Below are 18,804 nucleotides of genomic sequence, written 5' to 3'. Positions count from 1 at the left end.
ATAATTTCAAAGCGTGTTTTGCAGTTAACAACTGGTACATGAAGATACTGATAAAATGTATTTGGGAAGCTCTGTGCTGCACAAAATAAGACACTAGTTTTCCCAGTAGACCTTTCTGGAGCTTTAACATGCTAGTGTTAGACATGCTAAATATACTATCTTAACTTCTTATATATATATTATGTGTATAATATATATGTATTTATGTGCTAAATGCTATTGCAGCTTTTAAATACATGTTATTTGTTACATATATCTTACATATATGTTTAATAGCAAAGAATTCTCTGGAAGAAGTAAAAAAATTTAGTAACGACTATCAGAAATGGATAATCCCTCAAAGCTTATTCCATTTTCTCTCAGTACCTAATTACATCTTCCTCCCCCCACCATTTTCCCTTAACAAATGACTTTCACATTCTACGTAGTTAAGAAGTTAGGTAACTCAACTAAGAAGTAGGTAGGCTACTTCAATCTCCCTTGTCTTACCATAAAGCTCCTTGACACCAATAATTTTTTCCCCCTCTTATTTCAGGGTAAAAAATATTCCTTTGAATTTCTAAAGTGAACTATTCATTCACCCTCAAATTCATCTCTTCTTGCATTCATTTGTGTCTTCCCTCCCCAAGTATTCTCTTTTAACATTACATTTTCATGTATATGACTGAATCTTCCTCATTACTTAACATACTCAAATCTTCTCACTGGAAAAAAATCTTCCTTTAACTCTTGCTATACCTCTGCTACTGCCCATTTTTCTCCTTTTTATTAAATTTCTAAGAGGAATAATCAATATTCACTGATGATACTTTTCTTCTTCCCTTCCTAGTATATTTCTCAAAAGAAATCAAAAACATTCTATGATTTTATTTTCAGGTTTTGAAGCCAGACATCCTTGAGTTGGAATCTTCATTTTACTGCTTCCTACAAGTTAACTTAAAATCTCTCAATTTTCTCATTGTAAAAAAGAGAATAGTACCGGCACCTAAACATCCCAGTGCTTGGGGAGGATTAAATGAATAAATGTAAGTAAAGCAAATAAAGTCATTTGGGATATACAGAAAGTACTTAATAGAGTTAGATATTATTATTCTCTCTGTTTTCTCCTCTAACTGTTCTCTAAACATTAAGTGTAAACTTTTGTTTTCAAGATGGTAAATAGAGTCAATTAAAAATTAACTTCTCCTTTGATAAATCCCACTGAAATTACTAGGAGAAATATAAACAAGAGACAGATGCGATGTTTCTAACATTATTGCTGTATTTCATCAGTAAGTTTGATAATTGCTGGTCTGGTATTTTTCACTGGTATGAAAAAATTCAAGTTAAGACTGATTTGAAAAAAAAAAAAGTAAAATCACACCCAGGCGCGTGCGCGCGCACACGCGCGCGCACACACACACACACACACACACACACACTCATATACTTAATTTGACAGAGTATCCTCCAAAAAACAATAGCAATTATCACACCTACTAGTGAAATACAGCAATGTTAAAAACAAAATGAGGCTCGAACCAATGTTATATAATAGAAACAAAAGGACAAAAATGAGGAATAAATACTGTAAAAAAAAATACAAAATATATTTTTCACCAAGAAAACCCAAGATTATCAAATAAAAAACGCTTAGAAAATATCAGAGTTCATAAGATGAATAAATAGGAGGTAAATATGGAAAACAAGGGTTTTTCTATATTCCAATTAAATTAGGAAGTGGGAATTGTTTGTGGCCATTGCTTAAGTGCCAACAGTCAAAATGAAGTTCAATCCCTTTGTGACTTCTGACCAGAACAAGAACTGTAAAAGTCATTTCAATGCACCTTCCCATATTTGCAGGGAGATTCTCCTCTTTCCAAAGAGCTGACAGAGAAGTACACAGTTCGATCCACACACACCCAGAGGATGAGGAAGTACAGGCTGTATGAGGACACAACAGAGGTCAGCAAACTGGCAAAGTAGCTCAGGTGTATGGGAAGAAATACGTCACCTACACTTAGCAAATAGAGTGACAGAAGACAAATGGCACAGCTGCCCACATGGGCATTCACCCTAACAGGATGGTTATCACTAGACTAAAACAGGACAAAGACCACAAAAAGATCCTTGAACATAAAGTCAAATCTCACCAAGAAAGAAAGAAAAAGGGCAAATATAAGGAAGAAACAACTGAGAAGATGCAGTAATAAAGTAATCTTATATATGACTTTATAAACTTAAAATGAAAAAAATAAATTAGGAAGTGTGGGAAAAAACTCATCCAAAATACTATCAAAACTAAAACAAAAAAGGGGCGCCTGGGTGGCTCAGTCGGTTAAGCATCTGACTTCAGCTCAGGTCACGATCTCATGGTCTGTGAATTCGAGCCTCACGTTGGGCTCTGTGCTGACAGCCTGGAGCCTGCTTCACATCTGTGTGTGTGTGTGTGTGTCTCTGTCCCTCCCCCACTTGTGTTCTGTCTCCCTCCCTCCCTCCCTCAAAAAATAAATGACATTAAAAAAAATTTTTGTTTAAAACAACTAGAACAAAAAACAGAGAAATAATTTAACAGGAAATGCGAAGGAGCCAAAGAAAGAAAACAATAAAATTTTACTGAGTGACATACAAGATTTGACTGAATGAACTTCTGTGTCTGGATAAGAAGGTTCAATACTACAAAGAAGATGCAGCTCCCCAAGTTAAGAATACAATATAACTCCAATCACTAATAAACTTTTTTTTAAATTGAATGAATTGGCTCTAAAGTTATGTAGCATACACTTAACAGATGTTTACAAAAACTGACTGGCAAGGGGATGGGGGACTTGCACTACAAAGATTAAAATGTACTATAAAATTAAAATATTTTAAACAATTCAACACTGAATAAAAATAAATAGCTCAATGTTACTACAGAGAAAACTCCAGCAGAATCATGTAGGATAAAATTGGCACTTCAAATTAATTGGGAAAGGATTATTCTATAGGTTAGCTATGCAATCTCATACTATACACGAAAAATTAACTTCAGATGAATTAAAGATCTGAATTCAAAAAATTAAAAAAGTATTAGAAAAATGTATGGCAGATTATTTCTGTAGTTTTGTGGTAAAATCCATTCTAAGCAAGACAAAAAGAAAAAGGCAGTATTTGTTAAATTTTTTATGTGGTCAAATATCTGCTCAGAACAATAACCTAAGCAAAGGCTAAACAAAATGAAAATAAAACAAAGACTAGAAAAAAATATTTAAAATACACTGAATAAGGGTTCATTTCTTAATATGAATAAATCTTGAAATCAGAACAGAGAAACCAAAAAACTGAAAGGAAATCGCTAAGAAGTCATGAATAGGCAATTCAGAAAAGTATAAATAACCCATAGATACTCATTTGGACCATGAAACTGCCAACATTTAACCTACAAAAATAATGACTGCTCCCTGTGTTTTGACCCTACAAGTAATCAAAAACAAATTAAAATAAGATACAATCCATCTAGCAAAGTGATAGTAAACAGCATTACATATACATTTTAAATGCCCATACACTTTGATCAAAGTATTCCTTTTTTTAGAAGTGTATCCTAAAGTGCTAAAAGATATCTATAACAAGAATGCTCTTCAGAGCAGTGTATCAAAGTCAAAAGACTTGGGAAAATAATAAACTGAAAGAAAATATTCATAAAATATATCACAGAATCCTAATGTAAAAAGGATTCTTAAAAATTAAGGGAAAAAAATCAAGGATAACAGAAGGATGAAAACCTGATAGAATGAAGACATGAATAGATGATTCACTAAAAAAAGAAATACAATGGCCCTTACATATGATATATTTAATTTCACTCATACAGAAATGCAAATTAAAACCCAACTAAGTAATGGATAAAGAAGATGTGGTATGCCTATACGAAGGAATATTACTTAGCCATAAAAAAGAAGGGAGTCTTGCTTTTTGCAACAACATGGATGGATCTAGAGGGTGTAATGATAAGTGAAATAAGTGAGAGAAAGACAATTATCATATGATTTCACTCATATGTGGACTTTAAGAAACAAAACAAATGAAGAAAGAAAAAAAGAAATAAACAGACTCCATTTAAATATAGAGTACTGGAGGTTACCAAAGGGGAAGTGGGGGATCGGTGAAATAGGTGAAGGAGATTAAGAGTACACTTATGATGAGCCCTGAGTAATGTACAGAATTGCTGAATCACTACACTGTATACCTGAAACTAACAGAACACTGAATATTAAATGCACTAGAATTAAAAAAAAAAAATAAACTAAGAGTTCTCACCTAACAGGTTGGCAAAAATACAAAACTTTAAATTCCACTGGCAATTATGGATAAAAAGGAATTCTCACACATTGCTGGTAAGAGTGCAAAATGGTGCAACACTTGTGAAGGGATATTCAGCAACAGCTAATTAATTTTCATACTCATTTACCACCTGACCCAGTAATCTCACTTCTATGAATCTTCCCTCAAGATAAACCCCCACAAATACAAAACAATACAGATGTATATGGCTACTCACTGCAGCAATATCTGTAATAGGAAAGCACTGGAAACAACCAAAGTTCCTGTCAGTAGTGGATTGGTTAAATCAACTATGATACATCCACGTGATAGAGTCAAGAGACAAAAAAAAAAAATAAGGAAAGAAAATCTCTATCAACTGAAATAGAAGGATTCCTAGAATATATTAAACGAAAAAAAGGGGGACCAAAAAAAAAAAAAGGGGAGGAGACATACAGTGTTTTGCCAAAGAGAAATAATCAGAATACTTGCTTATTACTCTGGGAGAAATACACACACACATAAAGGATAAACTAAAAGGTAATGAAAGTGGCTACCTATGGAAGGTATGTCAGCAAAGGAAGGAATGGATAAAAGAATTCTTTGAGTCATATTTTATATAATTTTGACTTTGAATCATGTACAGGATCTTCAATGAAATCAAAACAAAACAGGGGCGCCTGGGTGGCTAAGTCAGTTGAGTGTCTGACTCTTGATTTGGCTCAGGTCAAGTTTTTGCAAAAATCAGGTTGTGGGATTGAACCCTGCATCAATCAAGCCCTGCTTAGTATTCCCTCTCTCTCCCTCTGCTCCTCTTCCCGCTGGCTCTCTCTCTCTCTCTCTCAAATAAAAAATAAAAACAAAAATAAATTACATTAAATCAACAGTTAATACAGTTTACTACTGTAAATTCTGTAATTATAAATAGTATTATTATTCACCATTAGTAGAAAATGTACTAAATACATATGTAATTTTTTTTTTTGAACTTTAAATTAGTTGTTGCTGGTAATGATACACTGTTGCTGAGAATCTGGGATTTTACTGTGGGAAAAGGGAGATACAAATATGAAATGCTGGGAAAAGGGAGATACAAATATGAAATGCAGGAAGATGAAGAGAAACCTAGTGGCACTGGATGTGAACTACAACTAGCCATATGATTTGTGATTGTAGATCTATCTCAGTACACTAGAAAGGCCAGGAAGTAACGACACCTCACTAGCACACCTAGTCTCTAGATACAATTGCCTACTAAAAAGAACAAAAACTCCTTAAAGAACTAACTGATTCCAGGGCTGAGGCAAGAGGAAGTCGAACGTTTAACTTAAAACATCTCACTGCTCCAGAAAACAAGAAGTGCTCCAAGATAATGGAATCACATCACAAAGACACAGGAGCTGGATTCCTATTAGCCAAATCGGAACAAAGAATAATGACGGTAAATGATTATAATACACTGAATAACAAAAGAATTCATGAGTTCACAGTATTATTTTTTTTAAGGGGAAGCACTCTTATCTATAGAAAAGTGTCAATTAATGTTAGAATCATGAAATCACTATTTGGCAACCAATGCAGTATCTAAAGAAGTCAAGGATCATCAACGGATGCTAAAACCACTAAGTGGATGGATCCTCATATGACCTCAACCTATCACTCTCAAATTATTTCTTTCAGTTGACCCTTGAACAACACAGGGATTAGGAGTGCTGACCCCTCAAATAGTTAAAAAGCCACATATAACTTATGACTTTACAAAACTTAACTACTAATAGCCTCTGTTGCCCAGAAGTCTTACTGATAACATAAACAGTCGATAAACACATATTTTGTATATTACATGTATTATATATTGTATTCTTACAATCAAGTAAACTAGAAAAAATATAAAGAAAATCATTAAGAAAGAGAAAATACAAAGGCGCCTGGGTGGCCGAGTAGGTGCTGGACTCTTCAACTCAGCTCAGGTCTTGATCTCAGGGTCGTGAGTTCAAGGCTCGCACTGGGTGTGAAGCCCACTTCAAAAAGAAAGATGGGGTACCTGGCTGAGTGTCCGACTTCAGCTCAGGTCATCATCTCACAGTTTGTGAGTTCAAGCCTTCCATCAGGCTCTGTGCTGTCAGTGCAGAGCCCACTTAGGATCTTCTCTCTCTCTCTCTCTCTCTCTCTCTCTCTCTCTCTGCCCCTCCCCTGCTTGTTCCCTCTCTCTCAAAAATAAACATTAAAAAAAGAAGAAGAAAAATACATTCATAGTACTGTATTTATGGGGAAAAATCCACATACAGTGCACTCATGCAGTTCATTATTGAATGGTCAACTATAGTTATAAAGGGAAAAATGCTCCCTTACAATGAAGAGACCTAGTGCTCATCATTAACCAAGTGATCAAACATCATCACTAATATGGGTAACTTGTTATTTATCAATTAACATAACATGATGTAATAAGAAGTACCAACATTACCTATGCAGTATTCTTGCCAAATACATTTACTCTAAATCAGGAAACTGCCCTATCAACTCAAAATATGTAACATTCGACAAGACAATTTCATACTCTTTAACAAAAGGTAAGTGTTATGAAAGATGGGGGGAAAGACAAGAGAACTTGTTCTAAACTAATGAGACCAAAGAGACACAATCAAATGCAGTGAGCGTACCCAGATTGGGCCCTGTACTTAAAAAGGAAAAGGAAAAAAAGGATATAAGAGAGACGATTTCGGAATTTGGAAACATTATAAAATGTAGTATTTATATTAGATATCCTTGAAATAGTGTTAATTTTCTTAGGTGTGAAAATGAATTATGGTTATGTATGAGAATGCCTTTATTCTTAGAAAAGATATGCTGAAGTAACAGAGTAAAGCATCAGGATATATATAACCCATCTTTAAATGGTTCAGCAAAGGCAAGCAAAACACACACATTTACATACACGTATGTGTGTAGGTCTATTTAAACACACATAAAATGAATGTATCAAAAATTTTAACAACTAGTGAATCCAGAGAAAGGGCATACAGGTGTTCACTGCACTGTTCTTTGGATTTTTCTCTAGGTATGAAAATGTTCTAAGCAAAAAGTTGCAGAAAAATCAAAGAAATTTCACTTCACACTCTGTATTGATATGTATTCAAGACTGGTAAAGAGTTTTTTGCAAAGGGCCAGTTAGTAAACATTTTAGGCTTTGCAGGCCATATGGTCCCTGGTGCAAAGACAGCCACTGTAGGCAATACATAAATAAGCATGTGTTCTAAAAAAGCAATATTTACAAAAATAGGCAATGGGCTAAATTTAGCTCATGAGACATAATTCGCCATCCCCTAACATGTATTACTAAACTTCTAAAGAATGCATGGGCACATAATGCTCTTTCTTCCCTGACTGTAAGTTTACAAGGGTTTTTGTTTTTAAATTCAGACTTCCCAGGAGAATGGCCTCTTGTTTAGTCTCTATACTTGCCCATTCAATGATTTTATGGCTTTAACTACTAATTTATAACAAAATGACTCCCATCTATAGCACCTGTCTTGATATCTTAGGCCAGATTTCTAGATTTCTATTATGTGTGTCATAAAATTTCCACATGGATGGTGCACTAAAAAATTAGTAATTTTTTCTCCCAAGCCAACTTTTCCTCCAACATAATTTAATTCTACCAATTCCACAACCATCCACCTACCCATTTAGACTCAGAAACTGGGATACCACCAAAGCAGAGATGAGTTAACATAGCAGGCCCAAGACTGCCTATCCTTAGAAAGGCCTGCTTGCAAGGTTGGTCCTTGGCTGGGACCTGGAACTACATTTTGGAAGGGTTTGCACTATTCCCAGAACTAGTTAAGAGTGGCTTACTGTGCCTAAACTGTACAAATAATGTGGTTTATGCTAAATACAGCTTTCCTTCTGGAAATCTGAAATTTGGGTACATGCAAGTAGAGGGTGCCAACAAAACTTTGGGCACTTAGTCTAATGAGCTACTCTGGTAGCCAACACCTACAATCTGATGTGGAGGAATTAAGCGCTTCCTGTGTGACTTGTACAGGGAGAGGGCTCTTGGAAGTATGCACCTGATTTCCTTCAGACATTGCCCCACATGTCTTTTCCCTCTGATGAGTTTGTATCGTACTCTTACATGGTAAAAATTTTAGTGGTGAGTATAATTATATGATGAGTCCTATGAGACCCTCTAGTAAATCACAAAACCTTGAGATATTCTTGGGGTCTTTGACATACCTTATAATTTCTTTTTCAGCAAGGTATTTAATCAGTTGCAAGGTCTTTTTTTTTTTAATGATTTTTTTAAGTTTATTTATTTATATTGAGAGAGAGCCAGCAGGGGAGGGGAAGACAGAGAAAGAGAAAAAGAGAGAGAGAGAGAGAGAGAGAGAGAGAGACACAGAGACAGAGATTGAATGAATGAACGAATGAATCTCAAGCAGGCCCTGCGCTGTCAATGCAGAGTCTGACGCAGGGCTCAATCCCACGGACCATAAGATCATGACCTGAGCTGAGATCAACAGTTGGACAAGTAACCAACTTGAGCCACCCAGGCACCCCAGTTGCAAAGCCTACTTGATTCAACATTCGATATCTCACTTCTCATTCACATTTTCTTCATTTCCACTGTTTCTGTCCTGCTGAGGATTCCATTACAGCACTGGTCTCCTATTGTACTTTCTACTTCCGCACTTCCTTCTTCTAACAGAATAATTCTAATCATTCCATCTATTAATTAAAAAAATTCATAATGGTAACTCATTTTGTGATAGAATAAAGTCTAAAATCCTAAACTTTAAATTAGTAAGCTTAAGATTTCTTTAACCTTAGGGGTGCCTGGGTGGCTCAGTCAGTTAAGTGTCCAACTCTTGATTTCAGCTCAGGTCATGGTCTCATGGTTCCAAGTTTGAGCACCACACCCACTCAGGCTATGTGCTGACAGCGCAGAGCCTACTTAAAGTTCTGCCTCTCCCTCTCTTCCCTGCCCCCCTTAAAAAAAAACAAAGAGGACCGCCTGGGGGTTCAGTCAGTTGAGCATCTGACTTGAGCTCAGGTCATGAACTCATGGTGTTTATGAGTTCAAGCTCTGCATCGGGCTCTGCACTAACAGCTCAAAGCCTGGAGCCTGCCTCAGATTCTGTGTCTCCCTGTTTCTCTGCACCTCCCCTCCCCCCAGCCCCTCTGCCCAGCTCACACTCTCTCTCAAAAATAAATAAACATTAAAAAAAAAAATCTCTTTAACCTTAGTTTCTATTGTATGACATCACATACTCTATACTTCAGCCAAACTACCACCTGCCAATTCCCAAACCATCCTCTCCTCTAAATCTGAACTAACAGAGTTTCCAATACATCAAATACCATTCCCCAAACTTGTGTGAATCCATATAGTCTAAGTTCAAGTGTCATCACCTACATGAAGTCCTCCCGGATCATTTTAGAAATAATCACTTTTTACAAAATTTTAATAGGATGTTAGCTATTTCTTTCTAACGGCACTTATCACTTTATACCTTGTATTAGTCTTACATACATACATTCCAGAACCCCCTTCTTCCAGAGCATGGTCTATCTTGGATTAACTTTTGTATCCTCCTACAGTGCCACACAACTGTACGTACTTCCTTAGTATTTGCTGAATGAAAAGATGAAAAAACAAGAAGGCAATCAGATGAATGCCTGGTTCTAGTGTTTCATTAAAGGAGAAAAGATATTCTTAGAAAGAATGGTAATATAAAAGGGAGTTAGTATGCCTGAAACAGTATTCTTCTCATTCAAGAGCCATACTGTACATACATTTAATCATATATGTAGAAGTATACGTAGCAAGGTTCTATGCTTAGTCCTGGGCAAGATACCATGAATTAAATAAGCTTCAGTGGATTAGTCTCAAATCTAATCCTATCTATAAATAATACTATTTATGGAAAATGGGAGATAAAATCCTAACAAACTGTAATAAAACATCTTTATAGTATTACAAAGATTTATCCATAAGATATGACCTGCCCCTGTATCAATTATACCTTGGTTGTGACAATAAAGGTATAAGAAAGCCTAATTTTTTTCAAAAAAAGACATTAAATACTCAAAACGGAATCAATTTAAATATTTTTGTTATCAAGTTTCATGCATTTAGGAGTATAAAGAATATATCTCTACCATCAAAACACAAAAACAAAGCAATGAAATGGCATCAACTTTTTCTCAATGGGGAGGGGGAGTAACGGATTATTATAAAAGACTGTAACTGAACCTAGAGAAAAAGAGAGTTAATTCTTTGATAATTAAAAACATTTAAATATTTTTTCTATACACACACTCTAATTTGAGAAAGAGCTTATATATTTGCCCTTTTTGTTCCACATATAAATAGTCTCCATAGTTAGATGAAATATCAAAGAATAAACTAATTTTGAGTGAAACACACTACCTCCAACAACGATGTTCACCATTTCTTCTACAATGCTCTGTACAATGTCTTGTGGCTTTTCCTCACAGTCATGGTTTTCTCCATCATATAATATGTCATTTTTAGATAATGCTTTAAAAAATAAAAATCCAAGAAAACATTATTTGAATTTTTTGGAAACTTTTACCAAACATTTAAAATTAAAAACTTTGCTAAACAATTAAGAATAAAAGAAAATCCAATGGATAACATGAAACTAGAAGTAATTACTTACAAGTTAAACATTCAGAATTCATAACTATACCAAATTTACAATATTTTATAAATTTAAGTCAATTTCAAAAATGATTCATTTGACAAACTATTAAATGATCATTCAACTTAAGCAAATTTTCTAGATTATTCCTTCAGAAGCTAAACATTTAAAGTATTTTGAATGAAAGATTTCTAACATGTCTGACATACTTATCAAGTAATATGTTAAATGTAACTAAAGCCTGCATTGATCAATTCCGTTTATCAATAATGTGCCTTTGTATTTGTGAAGTCTCTGAAGACAAAGAGACAGGGCCATGTGGGCCTCCAACAGTGCATTCCAGCCCTTCCTTACTGTTTCTTCCCCAAACCAATCTATATACCCAATGTAAAACTAAATTTAATAAATAAAAAAGGATTCATTCTCCAATTTAACAATCAAACAGACATATATGCCCAAGAGAACTTCTGAACAGCTTAAGAGAAACTGATAAACCTTGACATTCCAGAGTTAGCTTGCAGATAAAAATAGGATTTCTACTGGTTGTTTTGAAATGTTGCAAATACCTCAGGAAGGCTCAATTAACATTTTCGGACGCTTTGGGATCAAGGACCCTGTTCTGCCCTACTCCAAACAGCATCAGACTGCACATTAGCTGATAGTGCTGCTAACACCCTCATCCCCACTCACACTGCCCTCCAGAAACCTGTCCTCCCTATTGTTCACTGCTCCTAATCTACTGTTTGCTACATTCTACAGAATACTGAATGCCACAAGGGGAAATCTGATAAAGAAGCATACCAATCAGTACACTTATTTTATAAAAAATCTAAATACGGTAATAACACAAGATTCTTCGGTGGAGTAAAAACATATTAGATGTTTTGACAGATAATTTTTCTGCCACCCTTAAGCTTTGTATTTCTGTCCTCTAGCTGCCTAAAATTATCTAGAGTTTGAAAGTTAGTTTCAACAAAACTAAATATACAGTCACTAATATGTGTACAAAATAGTGAATCATGAGTCAGTTCTCAAATTATCTGACAGAAATAGCGGTATTTATTACACACAGGAAATCATTAGCGAAGTTAACTATTATGTCCAAAGTCACATAAATAATAAGTGACAGAGATGTAATTCAAAGCAAACTCTAGAGCTCTCTTAATCAATGGTTCTCGGGCAGAATTTTCATTTTTATCAGCTGTTGGGAGAAAAACACCTACAGGGCCAAAATAATCATGACTCTACCACAGCAAATTATGTCTTATTTATAATTCTGTATCCTACAAGGTGACTTGCACACAGTAGATGCTTCCATTCCTTGAGTCTCAGCCCATGTTACTTTTTCTGTCATAAAATTTCTTAAATTTTCTAGCCAGCCAATTTCAACTCCTATCCACCAAGATTCAACCAAAACATCATTACTTTCTCTATAAAGGTATTGTTTAACTCTTCTCAGCAGAATTACCTTGTGCAGGTCACTTTCAGGATACTTATCACATTATACCTCATTTATATATGCCTGACCATCCAGGCAAACCATGGGCACCCTTAGAACAATGTCTTTATCTCTATCAGCTTTTTAACCTCAAGTGCCACATAGTGCCTAGGATACAGTATGCTAAATAAATATTTGCTGAATGCATGAAGAAATGAAGAAATAAAGTCCCAGCTTTATTAGAGATCAGTCCTTTCAATCAGCCTCTTACAAGCTCACAGTAAAAGCAGGTGAAATCTGGCAAGAGCTGGCTAGAAAAATGTAAATCATATAAGCAGCATAGATTTACTATTAGCTTGGGTACTGTGAATGCTTAGATTTATCAAAATTATCCCTTTTTAAAAAACGTTTGTTTATTTTGAGAGAGAGAGAGAGAGAGAGAGAGAGAGAGAGAGAGAGAGAGGCAGGGAGGGAGGGGGGAAGGAACGGGAAAAGAGAAAATCCCAAGGAGGCTCCATGCTGTCAGCCAAGAGCCCAATGTGAGGCTTGATCTCACAAACCGCGAGATCACGACCTGAGCCGAAATCCAGAGTTGTACACTTAACTAAGTCACCCAGGCACCCCAAAGTTACCCTTTTTAAAATAAAGAGTAAAGCACTATTAAAAGCATTAAAAAGGCATCTAATCATGCCACTGCTGATGTTCATCCCACTATTACATTATAAAAAAGATGTGGTAGAAAAAAATCAACGGCTGAAAATATATTACAGAAGTCCTTTCTCAAAGAAAAATACAGAATTCAGATGAACTGTAACTAAGACCTAACCATCCTACTTTCATGCAAACATAGTAAACAGGCAACAGAATTTCCATCATTTTTTGATGGAAGTTAATAAGAAACAAAGGGAACAACAAAACTCCCTAGCAGTTTTATAAACTAGCTAAAGCTGAAAATAATGTCTGGGAGGAAAAAAAAAAAAATGACTTCATGTGATTATTTTTAGAGAAACAAATTAGTAAAATAAATAAATGTAATTTAATTTTTGTAATCTTGCAACCCTTTTCTTTTTTAAAAAATACTTATTTTAAGAGACCGAGAATGCACATGAGTTGGGGCGGGGGCGGGTAGAAAGAGAGGAGAGAGAATTCCAAGCAGGCTCTGTGCTATCAGTGTGGAGCCTGACACAGGGCTAGAGCTCACAAATCAGGAGATCATGACCTGGGCCAAAATCAAGAGTTGGATGCTCAATTGACTGAGCCATCCAGGTGCCCCTTCTAACCTTTCTCTTACAAATAAATTTACTCAGAAAAATACTATCAGAGAACATCTCAATTTTAGGGCTTACTATACATCAGGATATAAAAATATTTTTGTATGTTAGGTGGTTACTCTATTTTTATACTTAATTTCAGTACTTTTAGACAATAGTATTTTCTGAACCAGTAACACATTGATGCCCTAAAACTTGCAGTCACATTCCAGAAAATCTTATAAACAGATCTTTTGTTTGTTGTGAAACTTTTAAGAAAAGTGAAGTTCCTATATGACATGGTAACAAACATTCAAGACCCCCTTTAGTAACATGTATCTTCTCCAAAACAAGTCTGTAAATTGTACTGCTCATGAGATGCCAGTGAATGCATAGTATTAATAGATATCCTGTATTTTGAAGTCAATTAAATTCACTACCTAGGATGGAAAACATCCACAACTAACCACCATGTGTCTGCTATCCATTAAATCACATTACCCTTTCCACATTTCTTTCCCAAACATGCATGCCTACACTCTTCCCTTAACATGTCCCACAACCCCTTCTCAAAAAGATTACTTTCAGCTGCAGTTGCCTGATCAGCTTCAGTCTGTTCATTTTCTGCACTGGAAATATCAGATCCATTTTCAGGTTCTGTGTCATCCTGAAGGCTTTTATCCACATCATTTGTATGGGAATCAAGGTCCCCTTCATGTTCTTGGGTCATATGATCAACAGTTTGAGGTGGCAAATATCTAAGTTGAGGTGATTCAGGCTCATGATGGCTTACTGGAGACTGCAACAGATGATGATGCTGCCGATGCCTTTCTTTTTCCATTTGTTTGGCTTCCTGCAACTGGAAAGAAATAATTTCCCATTTTAGTAAAATAAGTTGTTTAAAATTTGGAAGGATAATGTTATGCTCAACTATAAATCCTTTATATAAAGGTGTCATTTTGTCTCTGGGATTAGAAATTGTAGTCCATCAGAAGCAAAGAACATAAAATATACTAAAAACACACAAGAACAAGTAACAGTGGTTACTTCTTAGAGGGACGGAAATTGGTACATAAAAACAGAGATAAAGTCTTTCAGTACATATCTTCTCTTCACTATTTTTGGTGTTTGAATCATGTGACTGTATAACCTAAGCAAAATTTACAAAAGTGAAATAAATTTTAATAGTCTCAGAATAATAATTGGATTAATGCAAACAGTGGATTTTCCTAAAATCAAAATTTCACTAAGGGAGGGAAAAAGCGAATGGGGAAATAAAACACACACTCATTTTACTTATACATACATAAACAAATGAAATCTAGATACACAAGAAAATAGTCAATGATAATGGTTACTTGGGGGGGCGGGGGGTTAGGAAATTAGACCAAATTAGAAACCAGGGTCAGAGGGAATTTTCAGTGTATACTCTTCTGTAACATGTTCTTATGTCACATTGTCAAATGTCATTTAAGTAAAAATAATAAAATTACATACAATAAATAAAATCACAATGAGTACTTAAATGTCTCTGTCCAGTCATCTTAATAAGGATGAAAAAATCATATCAACAAATGTTTGTTTTTTTTTTTAAATTTTTTTTTTTTTCAACGTTTATTTATTTTTGGTACAGAGAGAGACAGAGCATGAACGGGGGAGGGGCAGAGAGAGAGGGAGACACAGAATCGGAAACAGGCTCCAGGTTCTGAGCCATCAGTCCAGAGCCCGACGCGGGGCTTGAACTCACGGACCGCGAGATCGTGACCTGGCTGAAGTCGGACGCTTAACCGACTGTGCCACCCAGGCGCCCCTATCAACAAATGTTTAAGAGACCTGTCATTATTATATATAGAATACCACCTGTAAAACTGGCTTACTTGTAAGATGCTAAACCAGTAACAAACAGAATCACAGAGTTTCATTTTTTAGCACTTTACTGCTTTCAGACACAACTCTTTTGGTCCTCATAACTGAAGAATAAGAATGATTCTCACAGGATGCTTCGATGGCTGTCAGTTCAGCATCCAACTCTTGATTTTGGCTCAGGTCTTGATCTCAGAATTCAGGAGTTCGAGCCCTCTCAGCTGGGCTCTGCACTGACAACATGCAGCCTGCTTGAGAGTCTCTCTCCCTCTCTCTCTGCTGCCCCTCCCCAGTTTGTGCACACTCTCTCTCTGTCTCTCTCTCTCTCTCTCAATAAATAAATAAATTTTATATATATATGAAAAAAGAATGATTCTCACAGAATTAATTTCCATAATGGTAAATACTCTGTCAAATAAGAACATTTCATATTTCTTAGTAATATTCCATTTTATGTGGAAACACCAGAACTAATTATATGAATGTATAAAATATATTTAAACTAAAAGATTTTAATGCCCAAAGTGCCAATGCCAAAATTCCTTATAATAAACATGTCTAAATCCATGTTTTACAGATAAAGAAAATGATGCACATGACTATTTGCACAGCTGGAATCAGAATAGAATTTTCAGACTGATACTTTAGCCCATTCATGAGAAAGTCAATCTCAAAAGTAGCAGTGAAGAACCTATACCTTGCAATCCAATCCCACCCTCAGGCTAAGCTTCAACAGATAGGCAATGTGGTTTAGTGGAACAAGCACATGCTTTGGAATCACCTACAGGCATGGTGTCCAATTCTAGTTCTATTTATTCTAGCGTTTCTATAACTCTAGAAATATCCTTAAAAAAAAAAAAAAGCAATGTTATTGCATGAAAATAAACCTTTAAACATTTTCTATACACTTCCCTAGTTTCTAGATGGGTTTCTCAACATCAGTACTATTGACATTTTAGGTGAGATAGTTTTTGTTGTGGAGGGGTACTGTGTGGTATACTGCAGGGTGTTTAGCAATGTCCCTATTGCTATGTGCCAGTAACAGCCTCCCCGTCCCAGTCATGATAATCAAGAGCCTCAAGTGTGGCCTCAGGGGCAAAAAAACACTGTTCTATAGAAAGAAATTAGCATTTTCTCCTTTGAAAATATTTTAGACCTAAACATTTTATAGAAAGTTTTATATGAGTAGGGGGAAGGGAAAGGTTATTAATGGTATATGTAAGTGAATTAGACTTCTAGCTTACAATATTTTAGCAAATGTTCAAGTTAAATCAGTCTGCTCCCCACTTTTTTTTCTTTCTCTCTCCCGTCTTTTTTTTCTATAATTTTACATAGCACAGAACTAAATACCCTTCATGACATGAAACATATTCACAGCTTTTATCAAAATTCAGTTATATATTTATTTGTGTGATTATCTGTTTAAGGTTTATCTTTCCCTTCTATGCCCCACAGTTTTTAAGATCTTTCAAGGTAGTAGTCAAGTTGGTTTTGCCCATCACTACAACTGAAACTGAGAACAGTGCTAGGAACATAAGTAATATAATAAAAACTTGTTGCAATCCCTATCAAAATAACACCAGCATTCTTCACAGAGCTAGAACAAACAATCTTAAAATTTGTATGGAACCAGAGTAGACCCCGAATAGCCAAAGCAATCTTGAAAAAGAAAACCAAATGATATATACAATGGAATACTACTTGGCAATGAGAAAGAATGAGATCCTGCCATTTGCAGCAGGATGGATGGAACTGGAGGGTATTATGCTAAGTGAAATAAGTCAGTCAGAGAAAGACAGATATTATATTTTTTCACTCATATGTGGATCTTGAGAAACTTAACAGATGACCACAGGGGAAGGGAGGGGGAAAAATAGTTACAAACAGAGAGAGAGGGAGGCAAACCATAAGAGACCCTTAAATACAGAGAACAAACCGAGGGTTGATGGGGGGTGGGGGTGACGGGAAAGTGGGTGATGGGCATTGAGGAGGGCACTTGTTGGGATGAGCACTGGGTGTTGTATGGAAGCCAATTTGACAATAAATTATATTAATTAAAAACAAAGAAAGAAAGAAAGAAAGAAAGAAAGAAAGAAAGAAAGAAAGAAAGAAAGAAAGAAAGAAAGAAGATAACCAAAGCTGGAGGCATCACAATCCCAGACTTCAAGATGTATTACAAGGCTGTAATCATCAAGACAGTATGGTACTGGCACAAAAACAGACACTCAGATCAATAGAACAGAACAGAAAACCCAAAAATGGACCCACAAACGTATGGCCAACTAATCTTTGACAAAGCAGGAAAGAATATCCAATGGAATAAAGACAGTCTCTTCAGCAAGTGGTGCTGGGAAAACTGGATAGCAACATGCAGAAGAATGAACCTGGACCACTTTCTTACACCATACACAAAAAAAACTCAAAATGAATTAAAGACCTAAACTTAAGACAGGAAGCCATCAAAATCCTAGAGAACAGGCAAAAACCTCGCTGACCTAAGCTGCAGCAACTTCTTACTCAACACATCTCCAGAGGCAAGGGAAACCAAAGCAAAAATGAACTATTGGGACCTCATCAAGATAAAAATCTTCTGCACAGCAAAGGAAACAATCAGCAAAACTAAAAGGCAACCGAAGGAATGGGAGAAGATATTTGCAAATGACATCGGATCAAGGATTAGTATCCAAAATCTATAAAGAACTTACCAAACTCAATACCCAAAAAACAATCCAGTGAAGACATGGGCAAAAGACATGAATAGACACTTCTCCAAAGAAGACATCCAGATGGCCAACCGACACATGAAAAAATGCTCAACATCACTCATCATCCAGGAAATACAAACCAAACCACAATGAGATACCACCTCACACCTGTCAGAATGGGTAACATTAACAACTCAGGCAACAACAGTTATTGGTGAGGATGCAGAGAAAGAGGATCTCTTTTGCACTGCTGGTGGGAAGGCAAACTGGTGCAGCCCCTCTGGAAAACAGTATGGAGGTTCCTAAAGAAATTAAAAATAGAAGTACCCTATGACCCAGCAACTGCACTACTAGGTATTTATCCAAGGGATACAGGTGTGCTGTTTCAAAGGGGCACATGCACACCAATTTTTATAGCAGCACTATCAACAATAGCCAAAGGATGGAAAGAGCCCAAATGTCCATTGATGGATGAATGGATAAAGAAGATGTGGTATGTATGTGTGGTGTGTATGATGTGGTGTGTATGTGTGTGTGTGTGTGTATACACACACACACACACACACACACACACACACACACACACACACACA

At 35.8% G+C, this 18,804-nt stretch overlaps 1 protein-coding gene and 1 pseudogene across 3 annotated transcripts in view; one reads left to right on the top strand and one right to left on the bottom strand.

Annotated features, from left to right (window-relative positions):
- The window catches only part of ARFGEF1 (ARF guanine nucleotide exchange factor 1), a 151,912-nt gene that overhangs the window by 72,381 nt on the left and 60,727 nt on the right, over window positions 1-18,804 (bottom strand). For 2 of the 3 annotated variants that reach the window (XM_040487651.1, XM_040487650.1), the window contains exons 6-7: window positions 14,226-14,502; window positions 10,721-10,831 (exon numbers count right to left, since the gene is read on the bottom strand). In XM_040487651.1, coding sequence (XP_040343585.1) covers window positions 10,721-10,831; window positions 14,226-14,502 — 388 coding nt within the window. Of the gene's footprint in view, window positions 1-9,824; window positions 9,923-10,720; window positions 10,832-14,225; window positions 14,503-18,804 lie in introns of those variants that run through there. The other variant, XM_040487653.1, reaches the window with a different exon arrangement.
- On the top strand, window positions 669-2,228 carry LOC121038159 (60S ribosomal protein L26-like; annotated as a pseudogene).

The sequence above is a fragment of the Herpailurus yagouaroundi genome, unplaced genomic scaffold (genome assembly GCF_014898765.1).
Source record: "Herpailurus yagouaroundi ecotype Mexico unplaced genomic scaffold, PumYag 165, whole genome shotgun sequence".
Taxonomy (NCBI): domain Eukaryota; kingdom Metazoa; phylum Chordata; class Mammalia; order Carnivora; family Felidae; genus Herpailurus; species Herpailurus yagouaroundi.
The sequence above is the reverse complement of the archived record's forward strand: the minus strand, read 5'-3'. Positions and strand labels throughout refer to the sequence as shown.